Source organism: Protomyctophum parallelum (genome assembly GCF_964188405.1).
Source record: "Protomyctophum parallelum genome assembly, chromosome: 2".
NCBI classification, from domain to species: domain Eukaryota; kingdom Metazoa; phylum Chordata; class Actinopteri; order Myctophiformes; family Myctophidae; genus Protomyctophum; species Protomyctophum parallelum.
Genome location: NC_139699.1, coordinates 47,613,435 through 47,638,479, shown reverse-complemented (window position 1 = coordinate 47,638,479; position 25,045 = coordinate 47,613,435). Strand labels below are relative to the sequence as shown.

Genomic DNA, 25,045 nt, shown 5'->3' with positions numbered 1-25,045 from the left:
ACAAATCTTTGAATATATATTCTTTCAGAAGACTTTTTTTTTTTTTTGATGACAACAGGCCTCAAGAACAATGGCTTCTGTTGCATGCTAACTTTACAGGAATAGAAAGCCTGCCATTTCTATTAGCTGGGGTTTCTGAGCCATCCACAGCCTGAGACACAGACTGAGTAGAGAGTAATGGTAGCATTATTATAATGAGCATTAGTGAGGACAATTTACATGAAAATGGCTGAAATGGTCCTTTTTAAAGCTCCCTCTACGGTTCACATCCCTTCTATAAACCCCTTGCACCCCGTTCGGGCTACCGACATTAATCGCCTCTTTATAGTTTGATGCAAGGCTGGAAATCCTTTAGAGGAAAGTGCTAAATAATGCCTTCTGGTTGCTCGAGGCCCTCATAAGTGCCTATCGTTAATTAAGTTGAAATGCATTAGTCATGACTTCCATGGTTTTTGTATATTGATGCGGTGTGTGCGTGCGCGTGCGTGAGTGCGGACGAGCATGCGGAGCAATTGAGGAGAGGAACCCAAAAGGCCAGGTCCTAACTGTTTGATTGGCTGGAACACGAGCAAAGCACACACAGCCCTGCTTCACAGTGAGATTATCCGCAGTTAATACGATTTGTATAAGGAATCATAGCAGTCTGTTGTCAATCACCCATTCACCGCCCACTCGGCAGTCATCAAATGTAGCTCCGAGGCAAAAGTCTGTCACCCTCCACGATCTGATTAGGATTAGGATGTTAATGAAGCGGCATTAACCGGTTACGTTGGACCTGTTATGAACTTGAATCAATAAACATGTTTCTAAGAACCCTTTTAAAGCAGCATTTACCATCAACAAAGGATCCGTAATGGTTCATTAATGTTGTTATGATTTGCGCTGTTGAAAAATTTATGCATTTTAGATTTCTTTCGGCTTCTTTTTTTAAATTTTATCTTGTCATATTACCATAGCACGGATTGGGGAGACCCTGAGTCAATTACAGAGCAGCCTCATTAAGTTTTACTTCAAAGGATTTAACTATTAGTGAATGTGGCAAGCAATGTGTACGTAAACATGCTTTTGTAGGCCCTCAAAATGATTCTCCATGTGTGATGCGGTTGGTACTGTATGTATACAGTAGGTTAACTGCGTGAGTGGGCACCTAAGTATAGTTGGTACCACGAGGATACATTAGATATTCTTTCCAAAATAGGTAATAATAATTTGGATAATTATCTGAAGTACCTTATGTAAAGTATACATTATTTGAACATGTTAGAACAGTTGACTTTTAACCCATTTTGGGCGGGATTTTGGTGTTTTAAAGCATTATGTTATACTTTAGCTATTGAAAAATAGCAGATCTACAAGGTCATAGCGTGGCAACGAGTGCCACGCTACGAGCTTGTAGGTCTGCTATTTTACAAAATTTGTGAAAATGTGGCGCAAATCTTTGAACAAATTATTTCAGAGTGAACATTTTTTACTCAAATCTTTGCTTCTGGGGAGGTCCCTGGAACAACATATTTTCAGATGGGAGTCGGCCGCCAATTACATATATATATATATTCTTTTTTATCTTGACGTGAAAATCTTTGAAAACCACTGACTAACCACTGATTTAAAAAAAGAAAAAGAAAACCACTGACCTAGAAACATGGGTTTTTCAGAAAACAATGTTTAGGTGGCCACGCTTCCGCTATCCATGCATAGCACCGTGATATAAAGACAATATTTAGTATAGAAAACCCTGCTTTGCTGTGCAAATAGGATTCCTTTCACCTTTGATGGTTATGTTGCTAGTGGGCGCAGCGTAAGAAGTTCAAACAGGCCCTGCAGCAATGCGCTGGAGGTGAAACACTAGGATCATACAGTGTATAAGTTATACCTACACAGTGGTAGAAGAAGTACTCAAATGTTTTACAAAAGTAAAACTATCAGTACCACAATATGCAGTAGACATATACTCTGTTACAAGTCTGGTATTCAAAATGGACTGTAAAAGTTGTACTGTAAAAGTATTGGCATTAAAAAGTACTAAAAGTTAAAATACTCTTTATGCGATTTACAAAGTAACTAAAAACGTTTTCAAATAATTGTAGTGGAGTAAAAGTACAATATTTGCCTCTGAGCTCTAGTGGGAGTAAAAATGTTTTTATTGTAAATCCTTCAGTAAAGCAAAATGTAAAAATACCTCACTATTGTAAGTACAATACTTGAGTAAATGTACTTTCCACCAGTAAACCCACTCCACAATCCCCTCTGGCTTGCAACTCAAACCAACTAGACTCTGAACATACAGTCCAGTTCTATTGGTCTGTTCCTCGCTGACATCTATAGGTACATATAGATGTACTCATTCATTCATTGCTGCACTACATAAAAAGCTTTCAGTAAAACAGGAAAGACAAATAAATGTTTATTGAATAAATAATTGTTAAATATGCATTATTGTCACAGCTGTGCTCAGTGACGGATCAACCCCTCAAGGCCCTGGCGCTTCACCAAATCAAAAGGCCCTACAGATTCAGCCAATTAATTAATTAATTAATTGCATGCGTTCAGCACATATCCACAACTGCCTGCACTGCCCGCTGACACACAAGACACAGCCAGGCACTGGGCACTGCGCACAGCCTTTCCAACTTCAGTCTCTGCTAAACTATTATGTAAGGACTAGGAGATTACTTTATGGTTATTAATAGTCATTAACAAGAAACATGCATGGCAATGATGAGATGGGGGGGAAAATGATGCTATTTCATGTAATTTCTTATACTGTATTCAACAGCCAAACAGCTGATTGATGGACCACGCATAGCATACCTTCCTGAAAAAGGCTATTCAGGTCCTGAATAGCTTACAAACGAAACAAAAAGCTGCCTCCTTAATAGGAGAATGTATAAAGAACCGGACGGTTGAGAAAGACTTTGAAAAGCTCCACTTCTGGTGTTAATACCGTTTTTCACATTTACTAAAGTCACCATATCTGTTCTGCCAAGACTGGCAACTGGTCCACTCAACTATCTGCAATTTTCCCGAAAAATAATTAGCCTATACAGTATCTATCTACAAGCTCCATTAGTAGGCAGCAGCATGTTTTGTCTAAATTGTCTTTGTGGCCAACAAATGTAGCTACATTTGTAGCTACAACAGTGCTGTTGACCATGTTGTTACATGGTCCATATAACATGTGTGCACCAACAGACAATGCCAATATGCTATATTAATATTAGAACGTTTTAAAGACAGATTAATTATTGACGACAAGTTGTGGGTGCAACGTCACTGAATGCTAAAAGTGCAAAAATCGTGAAATGGAGGATGTAAGAACACACGTTTGTTGCATTAGAGCAGGGTAAATATGACGTTTTGTGCCATGGTCTTGTGTTTATATTCCTCTTACATAGGCTGTATGTAATTGTCGCAACAACATACGTTGGACGGTCTGAGTGAGGGGGCCTTCCTGGAGAGCCACCTTTAAACCCCCATTCTTAGTGAAATGGAGTTGCAACTGTACTTGGACCTTATCCGTTGACACCAAATCTCTTTACAAGAAATAGCCGATCTACAAGCTCACACAACGTGCCACAACGTGACCCGTTGTGAGCTTGTACAGTATAAATCTGCTATGTCCGGCTAATATTCCCCCCAGAATAGGCCTATACAGATGCTGTGGTTCAAGTGGTTAAGATGTCTCTCGCTTCCTTTTTTCCACATAACCCGCACACACAGAGCACCCGCACACACACACACACACACACACACACACAGCGCACGTTGCACGATGATCTGACCGTGCACACTCTCTCTCCCCCCCCCCCCCCCCCCCCCAGAGCACGATGAATGCGCCAGCGGCCAGAGTTCATGTGACGAGAGCGCCATCTGCACCAACACCATCAGAGGCCACTTGTGTACCTGTAAGCCAGGCTACGTGGGAAACGGCACCATCTGCAGAGGTAAGGCCCTCACAGACGATCCCCCACAGCTTCCCCGACTGCTCCGTCACCTCTGTTATATATTGAGGGCGGTCGCTTCCTCTCCTTCTCGCCTCTCCTCACAGGGTGTGCTTCCAGCTGCTGTGGCGGGGATGATGTTCAATTGATTTTCTTTTTACGAGTGGCTTCTTCAGCCTGTCCTCTGTATTCATCGCCTCCTCCATCATATCTCTACGCCCTGCTCGGCGGTGCTCACAGACACTGCTCTGACTGCTGTAGCCTTCCCTCTATGTGTGTTTCCACCTTATATTCAAGACAGGCATGAAGCCCATAGACTTGGCAGATATTGACCTCAACAATGACTTGTTTTATTTATTATTATTATTATTATTATTATTATTATTATTATTATTATTATTATTATTATTATTATTATTATTATTATTATTATTATTATTATTATTATTAGTATTTTTGCTTAGTGTTGCTTTATCGCTCCTCGAGATAAGGAGGGAAGGATGTAAAAGGTTATTATTTTGTTGAACTGATGACCTGTCAATCATGTGATGATGTGAATTATGTCATATTAAGGACCTTTTCGGTGAGCTTTACGCTAAGATAGTGTGCAAGTTAGAGAGAGAGAGAGAGAGAGAGAGAGAGAGAGAGCATGTGTACCAGTACGACTGGCAAACAAAGTATGAAGTTAGCAGCGTGGCTGTGAACAAAGCAGTGCAGTGTGTACAGTAAAGTTTAGTCTGTTTGTCAGTGAATGAAAGGTTATTATTTTGTTACACGAATATGACCTGTCAATCATGTGATGATGTGAATGATGTCATAATAATTAAGTGACCTTTTCGGCGAGCTTTACTCTTACTTGGACACACCACGCCACAGTATAGCTGATTGGGTGCATTCAGCCAAGGTTCTTCTATTCGCTGTATTGCTGTTCTATTCTATGTATGTGAAATTACCTTTCTCATTTTGTCACTCTGCACACAACTCTGATGTTGACTGCAGGCGTAATGGCATCTTTTAACATCCATTCCATACCTACAAGTAGCAGTTAAACCATTGCTCTACACAATGAGGTATAATAGATATACTAACTCATGTTCCATATATCATATATGCGACGACAACAGATGCAAAAGTGGAGACACTACTGTTTGTGATAAAGTAAGTCGTCAGTAACGGCCACCTTATTGGTTATACTGGCCATAGACTTTACATTATGCTTTAACCCGTTTAGACGATTCTACAAATGTCTTCTAAATCCTGGCAGTTTTCTGAAAAACCTCATGTTTCTGTGTCAGTGGTTTTCTAAATATTTCATGTCAAGGACCCCATTAATTATATGCGATTGGCTGCCGACCCCCATCTGGAAATATGTTGTTCCAGGGACCTCCCCAGAAGCAAAGATTTGAGTTAAAAACGTTCACTCTGAAATAATATATATTCAAAGATTTGCACCACATTTTCACAATTTTTTCAAAAATAGCAGATCTACAAGCTAGCAGATCTATAAGCTCGTATAGCGCGCCACCGAGTGGCGCGCTATACGAGCTTATAGATCTGCTATTTTCCAATAGCTAAATGATAACAAAAAACACCAAAAGGGGTTCCCGCCCCAAAAACAGCTCAACATGCTCACATGGTTAACTGTGGAGCTTCATACAAGCATCGAGTATAATGTACATTCATGTCAAAAACATCCAGGTGCACATGCAGACAGCTGGATGCTGCTAGCTGCCTGCAGCACATGTCATGCAATCAAACAACCAAACACCACCAGCGTGCTTCTGCACACACACACACACACACACACACACACACACACACACACACACACACACACACACACACACACACACACACACACACACACACGCACACACACACACGCGCGACGGCAACCTATAGCCCCGTTTGAGCTATAGGTTTCCGATCGGAAATAGCGCAGCAACCGTGACAGCCGCATGACCGATATCTTTCTTTATCAATGTCTAAGCTAAAAAGCTATAATGATTATGATAATGAACATTGGCACGGCGGCCAGTTAATTCTGAAGCCATGAAGATTATAGGCTACTCGCCAGTCGGTCGATGTTCCTCCCAAACAACTCCATTCATTGTCATAATTGCCAGTTGATGACATGGTCAATCGACCATCCTGTTTGTACATTGTCCCCAGTTTTTTAATTAGTTGTAATATGGAGATGGAAAGCTCTGGCTAGGCTTGCACTATAGTGATGGGAACTCATAGCCTCCCTTTTGAGTGACATATGTTCATATTTTTAATTCATAATTTTAATTCCAATAGAAACATCCATGATATACACACTATAGCTCATTCTGACACGGCAATCCTATAGTATTAGACACTCAGTCCTGAAGGTGGCGGTAACGTCACCATTATGCCGATTTTGACCCAATAGAGCGACTCTGGCGATCATTTCCGGTTTAACGATCCAAAACATCCGGTAATAGTTTCACCCTGTGCTTGATGAGATGAGATGTCCGGGATGCTAAGCTATCATCGTATTTTTCATAACTAAGTCAAATTAAGCTCTAATCAAGCCCAAAATATCCCAAAATATCGCATTTTACGCAGCGATGCACATAAAGACTGCGTGCATGCGTGATCGACCGTGCATGCGAGGATTTCGGACAGTTTTAGGAAGATTACATCGTTAGCCAAACTAGCCAAAAGTTGCTACATTTTGCTTCATTGAACCCCCCATGATTGACACGATTGACAGCCCGTCAACGGAAGGTTTGGATTAATTCATTCAATCCGTCAATCCCGTCAATAGAAGTCTAAAGGTCATTACACACTGGCAAATTAGCGACGCCATTTATTCGTGAGAATGATTCGCATTTTTTTTAAACCAATTGAAGTCAATGCAAGCTTCCACATCAGTGGCGAAAATGCGACAGTTTTCGCTCTATTTGTTCGCTCTGGTGTCGAATTTTGCAGACATTCGCAGGCGAACTGCAACACCTCTGACCAATCAGAATGCAGCCCAAACTGCGTTGCTGTGTATAAACAGCGGTGTACCGCCAGTCCGGCTAAGCAGGTCGGGATAGCACAGCAGCACACACACTGTTGCACACCTCCCCACCAGTGTTGTGACTAACGCCCTTACATCGCGTTACGTTACATAACGTAACTACTATTTGCAGTAACTTGTAACCTAACGCTTTACATTCCCCATTCCATAACGGCCTTATAGTTATTGTGCGAGCGTTACCCGCGTTATGGCGTTATGTCAACTTATGTGATCAGTGAAAAGTCTCGCAGCTCCGTGACTCCGTGAGTCTATCATACAGGCGTCTCTGTGCTGCTGACTGCAGTGCAGAGACTAGAGAGCGCTCTCTGTGTTGACAGTTTCGTTTGTGCAGTCATACTAGCCTCTCAGCCCACATGGCTTACACCCTAACATGATAAATGCACGTCGCAGAAGAGGTCATTGATTGGCTAACGTAGGGCCAGATTTAAGGGTAAGCCAATCAGAGACAGTCTACAGGGTGGGCGGGCTTACTGGCAGTAACAGATTTATTCACAGACACACGAACCCTTGTAACAAGCAGCAAGCAACGGGCTCCGCCAAACTTTGGTCTGTATGTAGGGTTTAATTCAAATCGGCTGACATCACCCTATTTATAATTTTATTTTATCGACGGCCCGACGGCACGGCCGTCGATCCCAAATGACTCTTGGGTGGCGAATATAATCGCACAATACGCGTCACATTTATATGTGTACAAATATTTTGCATCGCTTATTCGCATCGCGTCGCTAATTCGCCAGTGTGTAATGACCTTAAGGGTTAAAGCCATGCAAACGTTTCTAAAGAACAGAGAGAGAGAGAGAGTAATGGACAAATGATCTCTGCTCATCGCCTTCATGTGGACTCAACCGTCCAATTTTAGAATGTTGTACATACAGTAGTAGGCTAATGCAGTACAAGGAGGCTACTGTAGGCTATCCATGTTGGATCAATCGGTGCTAAATATCTTATACCTTTTAGATCGGGGAGTGTACTGGGTATACTGTAGGACTCAAATACACAGTGGGACAAAATAAAGAAATTGGTACAAGTCAAGGGCCGGACTGTGTTTCAACATGTGGTCACTGCGGTCATGAGGACGTCCCAGACAAACTCACCAAGCACTGCATTCATTCTTATCATAGTCTTCTTACTGGTAATATTATTTCATTACAGCCACACTGTCTCCACACAGAAGCGACACAGAGGTTTGCCCTCTGCCTCCCACCTGACTTGAAAACCCCCGTCTTCAGAGTCCACCTTTCATTTAGCCAATTTTGGGGAGAGGGGTAGCTGAAAGTTGGCTAGAAGCGATATACTTTCACTGCTGATCAATAGTGAAGAGTAGACGCATGCTTGCGTTTGCGGGCCCTCGATATGTGCCAATGCACACGCAGTGCATTGTCGGACTTAGTATTATGGTGGTCTGTACAATATACCAGAGAGGGAGAGAGAGAGGGGGAGAGGGGGGGGAGAGAGAGTTAGCAGCATAGCTGTGAACAAAGCAGTGCACAGTGTGTACAGTTTAGTCTGTTTGTCAGTGAATGAAAACTCCTACTGTGCAAAAAAATGGCTTCTAAATGCTGACAGTTTTCTGAAATACCTATGTTTCTATATGAGTGGTGCTCAATATTTCATGTCAAGGACCCCCAAAATCATGTAATTGGCCGCCGAGCCCACATCTGGAAATATGTTGTTCCAGACGCAGTACAGTACAGTAGAGCACCACTCACTTCAGACGGGTCTGATTTGTTTTACTCTTTTGATCACAAACAGTTTACTTTTACTTTATGAAGTTTAATTGTGTATTTGGTCGGGACAATGCACATTAATTAACAGTAATGCATACACATGTAAATATGCCAAATGTAGCCAACGCTAATTTCTATCCGTAAGTCCCCCAAAACATAAAAACATACAGACATCACAATAGAACATAGTTAACAAAACACTCATTTTAGCAACATGCACCAGGAACATCCACGTCTTCATTTTGATTCTAAAAGGTGTCAGGATATAGGCTACAGCTGAGAGGTGCAAGCGCTTGTTACAACTACTGTAGATCTGACAGAAAATAAGCTCCCACTCACTCCATCACCTCAGTGTAAACTGATTATGTTGCAGTCAGAGCCGCGGGGGGGGGGGGGGGGGGGGGGGGTGTGTGTGTGTGTGTGTGTGTGTGTGCGCATCTGCGTGTGTGTGTGTGTGTGTGTGCGTGCATGTGTGTGCATGCATGTGTCTGTGCGCTCGTGCGTCTCTCTTTCACCATTATAGGCATTAGGATAGGTGGCAGGTGGAAGGCAGGTCTAGGAAGAGATCTGTACAATTTGCACAAAGTGCTTTCAGCCTGTGTATTTTCTCGAGTCAATCTTTTGCACCAAGGCACATGACAGAAACGGCTTCGCCACCTTCACATTTATCCCCTCTGCAGGGCTGGGAGTCGTGAAAAACATGCAAATGAAAACATATGAAATATACACGTGTATTAATGAATTCAGCCATTACCTTTTTTGTTAACAAAGATGTGGGCCCATTTGAAGGTTATGGGCCGGTCGTAATACAGCTACACATCTTCGACTGGCCAATTAGTATTACATGAGGGAGGGAGTTAGAATATCAGCCTCTGTTTTTGCCTGGCCCCAGAGATCTCATTACCGTATGACACTGCTGGCCAATCGACTCACCTCTCCCTCCTCCGTCCCCTCATACATCACAGCAGCCTTCTCACAAATTGGTCCAAGAGCCACCACTGCTCCGTATAGCTCCGTATACCCACTAATGTCATTGAAGGCAAAAAGGCAAGTGCATTTGCCATTGCAACTGGGATCAGCTAAAAAAGGTCGAACTCAAGGTGTCTGCATACTGACGTGCTTCATTGGAAAGCAGAAGACCTGCAACGACCTTGCAGACAAAAAAAAAGAACATGTTTTTAAATTCTCCACTGTATTTGGTCATTCAATGCAGCTGTTTAGACTCACCGCTCAAAATCCTCTACATTTAAAAACCCTTTGTCTCCACAAACCAATCTGATCTGAAAGATCAGATTGGTTCTTACTAGGGGTGTAACGATATAGCAAATGCATCGAAAAATCCATTTTAATTTCAAGAATCGAAGTATATCGAAATGTAAACCGCAACATTGACTTTGTATCGTATCGTTTTTCAATGCAAATAATCGTTTGTATCAATACTATGTTTTTGTACATGCTATTTACTAGCAATTTTAAGAAAAGGGGGATTTAATTACTTATTTTAATATAATGTCCATGTATTTTCCAGAGAATCACTGTGTTTACTTATTTATATCCAAATGCATACATTTTCCCTTAAAAAACAGCACTATCCAGTATCCACACGTTTCATCATCATTTCATCATCATTCATCATCAGAGATTTCATGTCTTTGCTAAATAGTTACTGTATCGGTTTCAAATCATTGAATCGCATCGAATCATATCGCCATAATGAACCAATATCGTCCATGTATCATATCGTCAACCATGTATCGTATCGCTGTTAAAATGTATCGTTGCACCCCTAGTAGTTACACATTCAATGCAATTCAGTATTATTATTATTATTATTATTATTATTATAACTCCTATATTGATACTACAAGGGCAACTTCAGAAGCCGTCTTTGTGTTCAAGGCTTCCAAATCGTTCCCTTTCACATTCGGAGGGCTCTTCGTCATGGCGCCCTGCATGTGGACATTGTAGGTCGGATATCATAAAGATTAAAGGAGTGCGTGATTGACCTTGTGAGGCCGTTGCTAATGCTATGGGCCGTGATATCTCTTTTGCCATCCATAATTTACCCAGCCTAGGAAACTATAGGCATGCCTCTCCTCCCATTTCGAGCCACGGCACATTTCGATACTCTGGGTTTTAAAAGCCCAGTGATTTGTCAGAGGATTGCGACCAGGGGGTGAGCCTATTAGGTTTTCCCATAGGGCTCAGTCAGGGATTTGTAATGTCTCACTGGGGGTGATCCCTTCCCCTCTGCCCATCTCTGGCTGGATCCTCGCCATGCAGCTCCTCCCGGGACCACATGTAGGCGCCTATAGGACAGATGTGCTCGTCACAATCAATCAGTCTGCCTCGACTGGCCCACTTTTGCTGCCATGCCTGGAATGCCTCTGTTATAGGAGAATAATTTTGACTAATATTGTTGCCAGTGGACCACGTACAGTACGTCCCATCTGTGACTCTTCGACTGGGCAACAGTTTCCCCACAGCTGCTGTATGGTCAACGGCTGATGGATGGTTACAGTTGAGCAAGCTCCTGTTATACAGCACTTAAACTGATATTAAAATGGGCTTGAAGGAGTAGTTCAACCCCCCCCCCAGAAAATACATATTTTCTGTCAAGTATGGAGCCTTGAATTCATGGAGATTTTTTTATGTTTTTCTCCCATTCCTAAGTCAATAATTTGATGACCGGCGGAGACTCCGGTAGGAGACTTAAAGAGTCTCCGATTGAGTGATCAAAGTATTGGCTCAGAAATGCGACTATTTTTTTTTTTGGGGTGAACTAGGACTTGCATCTGTATAAACTCCTCTTGTGGCCACCATCAAATTGGCCACAACTAAGCTTCTGTCAAAGCTCCATAGTTAATCCTATAAAGCTATATACCTCTGGAACCACTACACTACATAACCTAACCACCCTATAGTCAAATCCCTAGTCTATAGCAATCCCACTACATGCCGCCGCTGAGATGATTGCTGGTGCACATAAACAGTGGACCTTTCTATCACAAAGGCCAGTTCACTGCTATCGATCATGCAGGGTCAACAGGGTGAGAGAGCTAGGAAATTGTGAGACGAGACTTGCAGACCCTATACTTTTTATTTATTTTTACCTGTCGCACGCATGCGCACGCGCACACACACGCGCACACACACACATACACGTTTCCTTGAGATGAGTCTACCAGTATTATGTAATCTCCCCTCAATGGACGGACCACGTGCAGTTCATTCGGAGCATAGCTCAAGATTATAGATCAGCATTGTTCACCACTGCCAGCCTAATGATTGCAAGCCTATTGCAAGAGCCTTTTGTCTGACACAGAATGAGTGAGCTAATCTTGTTAATGGTCTGTTTCATTCCCTGCATCTGGTTTGTGGGAGACAAAGGGTTTCTAAATGTAGAGGAGATTCTGAGCGGTGAGTCTAAACAGCTGCATTGAGAGGACGAAGGGATTGACTCGTTCCCCTCGTGGTAATCGTGTGCCGCATCACATCACAGCAGGCTAATGGGTGTGAGCGCTGCAGCGAGTATAGGTGGGGTGAAGGAAGGAATTGGCAATTTGGCGCCGATGTTCTTTCACCCTGCGAGTCTTCAACTTTGCATTGTCTCTTTACATAATTACCGCTCCCCGCTTCATCTGCTTTTTTGGAACAACACGCTTTGTGCTTTCGTTGCCGCTGCCGCCGCGGCGCCGTATATGTGCTAGGGGCTATAATGTTTTACAACATTTAATTGGGTGTGCAGTAATTGCATGCAGACCATGATTAATTGCTAGTGTGGGGAGAAAAATACAGCAACGACACAAAGGCAATATATAGCTTGTTTCCAAGCTTTGTAGCAATTATCGTTTCCTGCAATTATTTTCAATCTGTGTTTTACTGTCTCACCGTTAGGCTGTATTTAGCTTCTGCGTAGCAGGAGTTAGATATCCACTATGTTCACCTTGCTCAAATCCCACACACCTTAACAAAACACATCCAGGCAGCTTCCCTCCTTTCTCTGTATCCGTTCCATTGTATTGTTTAAAACCAATTTTCGGATTGGACCAACCGTGTCTTTCAATTTGAAGTCCTGAACAGAATCTCTGCTATAGCATTCTTCAGCAGAGCTAGGGGTTCTTAATCAACCCAGTATGGAACTCCGGGGAGGGTTGAAACTGCCAGGTATGTGAGGATTATCCAGTGTGAGGAGTGCTGACAGTCTGCTTACCTCGTTGCTGCTCGGCTCTCTATACTGCTGGAGGAGATGCACGGGGGCCATATGCAGTGTTTGTGCTCCGTGTGGAGGTTTGCATGAGCAGTGTCAGCAGTATGGCCAGATGGACCTGTCCGGGGGACTGGCAGGCCAATATAGCATTTTAAGAGCACCTTGCATGTGGACAGAGAATAATGCACAATTACCGTGTTCCCAATCTGGACAATGACGCTTTTGTCTTTCGCTCTGGATGAGCCTTCACAAATCTGTTGATTGAAACCTGCATACAGTACACTGGCCAAGCTAGGGTTAATTGGTCGGTTGACCGTAGAGCCAAATATGGCCATTTTTAATTGGCCTTCCAACTGACAGTCAGCACTTCCGTACAGGCAAGAATGGGTAAACTCTCGTCTGCCGTATCCTGTCTTAACTGCAGTTGTTAGTAATGCAGGCTAAACGCTGTCTAGACAAAGTGGAAACTGAAACGTTGGCCATAAAAATAAGCAGTTTAACAGCGGCGTTAGCAATCAGTGACATGAAATATAACATGGTCAGTTGTGGTTCTAACCACATTCCACAACAGTAGTATGACAGCACAGATCCCTTACTCGGTAAACAACTACTTCCACCATGCCCGGTTTAAATGCAAGGCTCGGTTAAATGCAAAAAAGGAACACATAATAGATAGCCCACACACGGAGAAAATCTTTTAAATCCTGGACTGTGGTAAGCTCCATTCAGATGACAAGCATATCTGAGAGGAGCTTAGCGTACTTTAATATAAAAGGTGCTTTGTGTGAAATAAACTACTGCATTTATCACCTCTTTTGAAAGAAATCCACCCCCACATCTACAAAACCTTTGATATGAATTATCTGGCAATTAGAAAAATACTTGGAACTGTGTCATTAGTGAGACTATACTCGATAGCATGCCCAGAGCAACCGTTGAGAGCATCAAGGTCCTGTCCTTTTTTGCTAGAGGTTTTGGGTTTTTTTGGCAATCTGAAGTGTATAGTTCTCTTATTTTGACTACAGCTTTTAGGAATCCCTAGCCAGTTTCATTGTTATTTTTAAGGGCCCGTTAGCCCCTTCTATAAACAGCTTTTGTCCCCACATGTCTCAAGATTTTGCCATTGACGATGAAAATCAGGTCAAATGTCCGCTAAATGTCCGTTAAATGTCCCGCTAAATCTTGTCCCCACACGTCTCGATGTTTGCCATTGACAATGAACGGAGAAATGACGTCAGAATTCCGCTAAATGTGATGTAAATTAAACATCAAAACATTAAACGCCATTGGCATTGAAGGGAAAATGTACGTCATATATAAACGAGCAGATCAGCCAACCAATCACCGGCAACAGTCATTCTGATTGGCCAGTCTGAGATGATGTATGATGATAAGAGCTGATAATTCCGCTAAATATGACGTAAATTAAACATCAAAACATTAAACGCCATTTGACATTGAAGGGAAAACCTCCGTCATATGTAAACGAGCAAATCGGCTAAGCAATGACTTGTTGGTGGGAGCCTTGACCAATAAGGGACCTTATGTAGCAATGTCAAATGACCAATAAGGGACCTTATGTAGCAATGTCAAATGACCAATAAGGGACCTTATGTAGCAATGTCAAATGACCAATAAGGGACCTTATGTAGCAATGTCAAATGACCAATAAGGGACCTTATGTAGCAATGTCAAATGTCCGCTAACATTTATTGATGTACGATGGCAAGAGTGTGATTTATACAAATGAGATTTAGATTTAGCCTTCCTGATAGTAGGAATAAACAGACACAGGCTCAGCTACCTACAGTATGCTGCAGATGTTTACAAGCTATGACCTGTTAAATGAGATGAAAACGTGCAATTCTCGTCAGTCAGTCCCATCCATCCGTCACCCCATGCCTCCATATACTGTATGGTCATGCCTTGTGACATCATGTGACATCATCCCTATTAGATCCCCTATTAAGCCCATATATGGGAATGCCCATATATGGAGATCAATATACTGTACCAGTATTGGCCAGGAACTCTACATCTGACCTCAAACCCCAAACCATTAGATCTGCATATATGGAGCTGACTTGTTCTGACATACCATTATGTTGATCCTTCCCCATCCGTCCTTCCTCTTTGATGTCTCTTTGATGCCTTTTGACAGTTTGTTTTCAGACAATGAATGGAGGTTTCAGGGACACATTTCACAGGTTCACTAGGTTTACAAAATACTTGACTTTGGTCTCTGACTGATTTATGGCAAGCTTGGAGGCGGCGGTATCAGTGCTGCCAGTCACTGCACTCATAAACACACCAATCAACGGATAGACAGGGTGTACATCTTTGGCAGAGTAGCTCTAAACCAGGGGTGCCCAAAAGGTAGATTGTGATCTACCAGTAGATCACAAAGGCTGTGCAGGTAGATCACATGACATGCCCCTAAAGAATATTTAATTTAAATATAAAAACAATGTTTGGCATCTGCCACTTGAATTAAGTTGACTTGATTGATTGACTGGCATAAAAACTGCCTGCCAGCTCAAACCCATAATGCAATACTTTGTTTTTCAAGAGTGTTGCTGTGCACAAATGTCGGTAGATTACAAATTAAATAAAAAAAAAAAACTCTAGGCCTACCTATTCCATTTATCCCCTTTCCCATTCCAAGTGCATTTGTCTTAAATGTAAAGCCAGCGCCGCTATTCCAAAGCCATTTTCAGCAATGGTATTATAATGTTTTCATTGGGTATATTTTTTTGCCTGCACTCATCAAAGCAGTTAACAAAAAAACAAGCTGTTGGCAAGTCATTGTTTAGTTTAGTTTTTTTGCCCCGCTATAGGGGATCTAAGGATGGCAGTATAGTCTCGTGTTGTCAGCCGTGTCGCTATAGAACAGCAGTGAAAATGAACCTATGCAAATTAATCTATATTGCTTTGGGAAACCAATCATGTCACGAATCCCAAGATGAAAGAGCACAGTCAAGATTGTGGATTTGTTCTGCAATGCAGTTGTTTTTTTATTCTAATTAGTCCCCCAAACTTTAAGAATGAAAGCAGGGAAGCATTTAGAGACTGACTTGTGATCATTCTACGATGGCCGTGTTGGTATATCGGTCCGTTGGTCCAACACTTTGCTTGCAAAACAAGATCAGATGAAAACTACAGACTATGGAATTTGCTGTTCACCTTCGTGCTCCCCAGGGGATGAGCCTTCCTGATGTTGCTTGTAGATCTGCTATTTTTCAATAGCCTAAAGCATGACATAATGCTAACACCAAAAGGGGTACCCACCCAGAATGGGTTAAACATGCATGAATTGTATTTCTATCCTGTAGTAGCCTATACTAGCGTGAAACATATATTTTGTTGTAGGAGCAAAACATATCTCTGCTGTTCTGCTGTCGGGAGGAAACCTCATAACTCCAAAATGTTCATTTTTCAGGAAATAAAGAAAACCTTATATTTTTAAAACAAAGCAATACAGCCTCATCAAAGTTGGCGTTGTAACTTTATATATTGTCAATTACTTCCATGGGAGGGGGAGAGGTGGTGGAGTTTGGTGCTTTAGCAGACATTTTGAGGGTCCATTGGAGTTAAGAGGTATTGTCCAAAGCACTTTTTACACACATACGTAAAGCACTTAAAAAATGGAGTTATGAGGTTTCCTCCCGACAGCAACGATACACTGAATCTCAATAACAGGGCGCAGAAATTACAGATATAAAGATGATTGACAATATTGTATTATATCATTAATATAGTTATATCATGCCATGGGAAACACTGGCACGCACATACTGTATATGCGCACACATCCACGAGTGCAGGTCGCATAGCAGCAACGATGTTAATGTTGAACAGCATCACTGCTTTGGAGAGAATGACAGCCGACACCTTCACCGCTCCTCTCTTTAGATTGTTGTCTTGCTTGTCTCTGCCTGTTTGATGTGTTTTCTAGCCAATTTGACAATGTTAAGGCCTAGTGTAATGGGTTTGGTGAGTTTGTGTCAGTGTCAGAGCTTTGGAATGATGTGTTTGAGAGAATGGTAATGCTCTGCATATGAATAAAGGGTATCTATTTGGTGCATAGGGCCTAATACAAATGATCAGCCCTGCAGGGCCCCATGATTATGATATTAATATTGCTCCTAAACACTGACTATTGCTGTTGTGGTCATGTTCATAATTGTTATTGAACGCATAGCTGTCAGCTGTTCATTGGCATTGTATTGTTTCTCGGTGGACAGCAATTGAAATCAAATAAACATTGCAGTGGTGTTTTTGTTGTTGTCCCAGGCTAAATATTCTCTGTATGGATTTAAATCTAGTTGCAACCGAAGGTCACAGTTAACTATGGAATCGTGCATTTCCCAGTGTCAGTGTATCACTCAAAATCCCCATAAATGAGGAAAGTAAATGCGACCTGCTGTCGCAATTCAGCCCATATATGGAGATCCCTGATGTCATCAATATTAGTATATGTCATAACCTGTTCTGACATTCCATATGTTTATCCTTCCCCATCCATCCTTCCTCTTCGATGTCTCCCTTTTGACTGATACCTGTCCGGTCCTGCCCCATAGTTATTTGTGCAGCCGTTCTCAACAGGCCCGAAATTTAAGGCCCGTTGCAACGCTTAGATCTCCATATACTGTATGGAGCTGACCTGTTCTGACATTCCATATGTTGATCTGACCTGATCAAACCCTGTACACTGAACACACTCACGCGACCTCGCCCCTTTGGTGTCTTACTGGTATATTTTGGGCGAGCTGCGTGTACGTGTGCGTGCGTGCAGTACCCTCAAACCCCCAGCCCTGAAAAGTTAATGCATGACGGAGGCTATTGATATCAAAACCGATCGCATCGCTCCACAGCCTGGGAGCGCCTGTTGTGCAACATTTGATGTTGTGTAACAGCGGGACGTCATTGAAATTGTCCCCCCCCGCCCCCCCCTGTGTTGCCGATGAGACCGGAAATCGCAGGGAGCTATGATTTAATGGATTAAATAACCCAGGGGCAATGGGAGTGTTAACAGAAATTCATATACAGTACTGTACATGTTCTTACTCTAAAATAGCTCTTGGAAAGTGAGGACCTGCAATAATGTCCTCACTTTAAAGAAGTATTTTCACACACTGAGAGAGAGGGAGAGAGAGAGAGCAACCATATACACAATTTATCAAGCCTTTGACTCCAGCCATTCCCTATTATAGAGTGTGCTCTCTTTCTTCTGACAGGGCCGTCTCTCTCCTATCATCCCCCCCTCTCCCCCCCCCCGAGCCTCGGGGAGGAAGAGAAGGCTTGGTCTGTATTCTCTGCATTTAGCCGTTAGCTCACTCCCGCCTAATCTCTACAGGCCAGATTGGCAGAGATTGCATGGCTGCTGTCGCAGGTCACAGGTAACTCAACTAATATGCTATGCCGCTCAGCAGCGAACTTCATCTTATCAGAACGATTGCACCAGATTGGAGACAATTGCAAAGTCAGCTCCTTCACTGCTTCACTTGTATGTACTTCGATTTGGAGAGACCCACACTTAAAACAAAAAAACTAATCACACTCTGTGTGAGTAAGCGGTGCCTACTCTGATGAGTGTGTGCTTGGTATTCAGATGGTTCTACTCTATTTGATGTGTGGGATGTGGGTGCTGGTATCCAGACAGTAGGCCTACTAATCTATTTGATGTGTGGGTGCTGGTATCCAGACAGTAGGCCTACTAATCTATTTGATGTGTGGGTGCTGGTATTCAGACAGTAGGCCTACTAATCTATTTGATGTGTGGGTGCTGGTATCCAGACAGTAGGCCTATACTAATCTATTTGATGTGTGGGTGCTGGTATCCAGATGGTTCTACTCTATTTGATGAGTGTGCTGACTGTGTTTGGCCCCTACACGTGCATACGTATACGTACGTACAGTACCTGTGTGTGCGTGTGCATGTGCGTGCGTGTGCGCGAGCGCGCGCGCGTGCGTGTGTGTGTGTGCGCGCATGCGCGTCTTTAAGTGCTGCAGGTGTTGCACTGTGTAATTAGTGTAATTGGCTGCATCTTTGTGTTGCTATCAGCTACAGCTAATGTTGATGTACGTGAAATAATCTGTTTATTTCAATATATACGAAAAAGGATATATATTATATATATATAGTGGAAAATGTATTTCATTTTGCTGTGTGGGTAAAGAATCATCTCTCATCCACTGCCTTCTGTTAAGAAAGCTCCTCACATCCTCCTGACAAGGGCATCTGGACCCCCCACCCCACCCCACCCTCCCTATTCTGATGAGCTCATTCCTTCCTGACTGCTGGCAGATGAAAACAGATAAAAATCACCCAGACGTGACATGAGCAATGAGCTACAGTTTACCACGCCGTGGCGGGCAGCACCGTTGAATATAGACGTGCATATGCAGTGTCTGGTCAAGCGGAAATATTGTGTCGCCCTCATGTGCTGACAATAGAGAGGGCTTTAATTGCTGGCGTACTGGTTGATCACACCTCTATCGAGGGGGAGAACAGGTAGACTTGTTCGGTATCCCCTTAATCTGAGTGGCTAGCGGACAGTGCTGTGTATTTTGTATGCCCATGCATAATAGACTGGTGGATTTGTATGAATAAATGGACTGACATTTACTCCCTCTTGACCTTTTAAGCGAAGCCAACTCGAGTCGTGACAAATCATGACAACAAACACAATATTTTGGACCAAACAAATAATTACTGCCATTTTTTTCTTCTTTCGAATTCTTTGTTTGGCCCAAAACATTGTGTTTATTGTCATGATTTGTCACGACAAGAGTTGGCTTTGTCCGCAGCGTAAACGTCTTTAAATAAATACTTTTTCTGAACTGTCTGAGGAAAATTATTAATTTATTTTCCGGCTCTCTCTCTCTCTCTCTCGGGAGGCGGGACTGCGACGCTCTATAGCCAGCTTACCTTATTATCCACCTCTGTATTTCTGTGTGCACTGCCTTGCTAATAGAGAGTGCTCTGTATTTTTATGAGCACTTTTCCTTGGGCACGGCTGTATGTTCAGCGTTACCACTGCTCTTACCTAATGTCCCATTTATCATGACTCTATCATGACTGTCTCTGGTACATTGAGTCCTAGGCAGCTCGCGTTATCTGCTTCTCACCTACACATTTTTTTAACATTCTATTAATGGCACGAGCAGCAAGTTTGCAGTCTATAGTTTATAGTCTACCACTTGAATAGCCATTCCGCAAAATGGTCCCATTGTACTAATGAGAGTCCTGAATACTTTTTCAACCGTGTTATCTGGACATTCACACCTTAAGGAAAGACCTGGCAATACTGCAGATTCTCAATGACATTTGCAACATTATAACATTTACATATGAGATTGCTACCAACAGTGTAATGATCTTTTAATGTATAGGAAGCACATTGCAGCGATTCTCTACTCATCGCAATGCTGGGATTATTCCACCGTCAATCCCCTCCCACTCCCCCTCATTCAAATGCACTTTAACGGATGGTCCACCTGACCCCGTCTCTTAACGTCGTTGCTCAAATGCTCACTTCTATAACTCTGAGAGGATTCTTGAATACCCAACAGCCATGAACCACAACCTGGCTGTTTACCCACGGCTGGGAATAGAATGATTCCATTCTCACACGTCCACTGGAAAAAGCAATCTAGGGCCCATAATGGAAAGTCAAACAGCAAAATGTGTGAGCATAAGCATGTCGCCAAAAGTCACGAGTCAGCAACAGGCTCAGTTAAGCAGCGTGATCGTTTAACTGGAGGTCGGGAGGACGCTGTGTGTGTGTGTGTGTGTGTGTGTGTGTGTGTGTGTGTGTGTGTGTGTGTGTGTGTGTGTGTGTGTGTGTGTGTGTGTGTGTGTGTGTGTGTGTGTGTGTGTGTGTGTGTGCGTGTGCGTGTGTGTGCGTGTGCGTGTGCGCGCACGGTGGGTAATGTTCCTCACGGCTAGGAGTCGATTTTGCCTCGTTACTCAGAAAACCAGCTCAGTGGCCTTGTGGTTAGAGTGTCCGCCCTGAGACTGGGAGGTCGGGGTTCGATCCCCGGCCGGGTCATACCAAAGACTCTAAAAATGGAACCCAGTGCCTCCCTGCTTGACACTCAGCATCAAGGGTTGGATTGGGGGTAAGTCCCTGTGACATACTAACGTCATGTCCAGGGGGTGTACTTGTACATCAAGCTGCCTCACGCTACAGAAACAGGAGATAGGCTCCTGCCCTGTGGGCCTTGATGGCTCGGCAAGGCTACTTACTTACTTAGTTACTCAGAAAATGTAATATGTTTATGTTATGGACGGTCAATGTGATGAACTGGAATAACCTGGATATTGACAACAATACAGCTTATCAGCCTAATCACTACAGGTGTGCATTGGCACTGCCTTCACAATTCTATAGAGGGTATGTGTGTGGAATCATCATCATACCAGGAACTTATGTGGAAATGCCTACTGAGTGGCAAAAAACTACTTTCTGGCCTTGACAGGCCATACATCCAAACAGAAAAGTCATATTTGATTGCATTAAATGACTTTAATCAACATTAAACTCACTTTGTCACTCACTTTGCCACTCGATCTGCCATTCACTTTATGCATGCCCATACCCTCTATTTGATTACGATTCACCAGGTAACCATTTGATTCTACGATGCATTGTGTTGCATTACTTTGATATATCACTGCACAACATGGCATGTTACATCAGTCAATATAACATATTTTATAACTAGCTTTAGTATGAAGCTAGTTATGTTTAGGGGCTAGTTTTTTAGATGGGTAAATGTAGATCATGGGGTTGGTGTGTTGTTTGTTACCATAACCACTACAGGTTATTTAGAAAAAAATATCTAACCTCTGTCCGGATGACAGACAAACATGCACAAACAAAAACATGTCTTGGCTGTTCTTTTCCATTTCATTATGCCAATAAGCCTCCCCACACGTGTTGCCACTGTTATTGCACCAAAGTTGCAATATACATATGAACATTCAATAACAACAATGACCAAACCTATATGGTCAACACCACTCGCACCGACAAGCGCCTAGCCAGCACTTAGCGGGCGCTAGCGTGGCAATAAAGACTGCACTCTCCACCCAACTTCCCTCCTCTGAACACAGACCCATTGTGTTCGCATTGTCGCTTAACCCATTTTGGGCGGGAACGCCTTTTGGTGTTAGCATTATGTTATGCTTTAGATATTGAAAAATAGCAGATCTAAAAGCTCGAGCTTGTAGGTCTGCTATTTTGGAAAAATGACTGAAGACTACTACTGACTACTGAAAATGGGTTAATACAAGTTAGATACACCACAATGGATTTGAACCTCTAGATTCCCTATTGCCACCTAAGCGCCCCTTCTCTGTTGGCTGTTCTAAGTGGCTATACTATACAGCTTATAAATCATGGCACGGTCTGACTGGTTACTCTGTTACTATACTGCAAAACAACATATAGCTGGCTAGTAACTAGCCGCTATTGTCTACATATTCTGAGCATACATGAGAACAAAATGGCCGCTGTGTGAATAGTCAATTGACTCAATTTGCACAGCGTTGCGCAATATAGTGCAAGACAGGAGTATAGAACAGATCAAAGCATGCAAGGAAAACTAGCATGCATCAGCACCAGAACAGGTCTATAATGCATATACAGTATATACACTGTACATTACATAGTACACACCTTTCCACAAACACCCCCCCCCCCCCCCCCACCCCCACGATACCTCTAACTAGCTCTTGTTACACTCCACTCCTGTTCCACTTCAACCTGTCAGTCTCGCCTCCCCATACACACGTACTGTATTCAGCACGCATGCACGCACGCACGCACGCCCCTGGCCCCCCACCTTCCAATCTGTGGAAGCCATTAGTTGGACAGCCAGGCGGTAGAGTGTTGTGTGTACGGTATTAGTGTATACGGTGGAGAGAGTGTTATGCTGATGATGGTGAAATGATAATTAGAGCCAGAGAGAGATTGAGTCAATACGAGTATAATTAATTTTTAAGCGTGAGCTTTATTGGTACAGAGGCAATCAGGCTGCTAATGAGGGGCCTGATAGGACTTCTTCAAGGGTGGAACCAGTGAAAGTAATAGCTCTAATGGCTTTTGGCATGGAGCTCTTCGCTGTTATTTATTGCGCTAATGTCTGAGTTTGTATATCTGCCATGGTTTTGGAAAAGATTATCCCCAACACCCACTTGATCATTGTAAGGACAAATGACATCGCTCTCCATTTGCAGACGCACACACGCACGCACACATGCACGCAATGCAGGCTTATATATGCATACACAGATACACGCAGGCACACAACTTAACACACGTGTGCGCGAACATGCATGCACACACACACAAATCATGGCTGCACAAATCACAGCGACATGCAAATACGCAGACACACAGCGATATGTATAAGACTATAAATAGATTCCATAGCCCATTAAGACCCGTCTTTTCAAATTGTCATTAATTAAGCTTAGAAATGCTCAAAGTAATTTCTCTTTAATGAACTCGTTCAATTATGTCTGCCCTCTTTTGGGTTTAATCCTCTCTTCTTTAAGCACACTATTCTCTCTCTCTCTCTCTCTCTCTCTCTCTCTCTCTCTCTCTCTCTCTCTCTCTCTCTCTCTCTCGCTTCTCACTTTCTCTACCCCTTGCCTGAACGTGCACAGCCTCTACATTTTGTCTTGTGGATAGAGTTAGTTAGCATTAATCTTTTCTCATCCCTCATCTCTTCCCCCACGTGGACTCGTCCCCTTTAGTCTTTCCATTGTACTGTACATTGCCAGGGCGATACTTCCCACCCTGTAATGTAAGTAAGTAAGTAAGTAGCCTTGCCGAGCCATGAGGCAAGACCCTGTGATGTACCTCTGCTTGCCAAAATGAAGAAGAGAAGAGAAACACGCACAGACACCTACAGTATGGGGTCATCATGTTATAGACTCGAAGACGCACGCACGCACGCACGCACGCACGCACACTTTCAGGGTGATGCTAAATATAGACTATATAATCAGAATTTCCTTTGCCCTGTGCACATTGCAACAGCCTTGCAGAACCCTGCTATAGCCTTTGATTTGACACAGAACACACCCAGATAAGCAGAAGGAATGATACTCCTCACTCTCCTCTTCTCTGGACCTAACATAGAACATCCTATCTTCTGCTTCAGTTGCCCCAGTCTTTTTAATTGTAAATGTTTTATTTCTTTTATCTTTATTACAATGAAAGTATATCCTTTTCCTATTGCATATCCTGTATGTGTTAACACTTTGAGGGCTTTATATTAATATATGACAAAATACCCAGGCTACCGGGATTGTTTAATTACCTTTGGAGAATACGCCGAAGTATTTGCTCCTTTGATCCAAGAACATCCGCTAGAAAACACTCCGCCGACAGAAAAGCCACTTCCGTGATCCGGGTCATGTAGACAAAGAGCAAAGCGAGCTAAGATTGTCCCTACACCCTCGTTCACTTTGCATTGGACTCAGTTTCCCAGAAGCCCTTGTTGCAAGCCAACGGTTGGTTGATTTCCGGTTATGTCATCATAACTCGTCACCAGGTCCGCGACAAATCAGCTATTTCTTTTAAATTATTACAAAACGGCGAATTAAACACATAAAACAAATAGCGGGTTTAGCGTATTACACAGGGGAAAAACATGGATTAAATAGCGTGGAACACGGATTATGACGCTAAACTGTTTAATGTAGCGGCATGTCTCTTGTGCACACATATACACGTACACGTGCGCACGCACACGGAGAAAAAAGGGAAATAATAATGATTTAATTTAATATAACACTCACATAGACAAGCTCATACACTCATTTATTGCTGTTTTTTAGTTTTTTTTACCGGACTGCAATGGAAATAAGCCATTTCGCTTTCTTGCATTCATCGCTTTGATGGTGGTGTATAATTATGTGTATTTTCTGTACATGTAAACATTGTCAATAAACATATCAATCAAAACTCTCTCTCTCTCTCTCTCTCTCTCTCTGTAGCGTTCTGTGAGGAGGGGTGCAGAAGTGGAGGGACTTGTGTTTCACCGAACACGTGTGTGTGCCCTTCAGGATTCACCGGGCGCCATTGTGAGACAG

General features: G+C 42.8%; 1 protein-coding gene across 1 annotated transcript in view; it reads left to right on the top strand.

Moving 5' to 3' along the window:
- The window catches only part of LOC310878927 (protein kinase C-binding protein NELL1-like), a gene marked incomplete at both ends in the record, with an annotated part of 351,954 nt that overhangs the window by 255,340 nt on the left and 71,569 nt on the right, over positions 1-25,045 (top strand). The window contains 2 exons of the mRNA XM_083793343.1: positions 3,822-3,944; positions 24,950-25,045. Coding sequence (XP_083649469.1) covers positions 3,822-3,944; positions 24,950-25,045 — 219 coding nt within the window. The remainder of the gene's footprint in view (positions 1-3,821; positions 3,945-24,949) is intronic.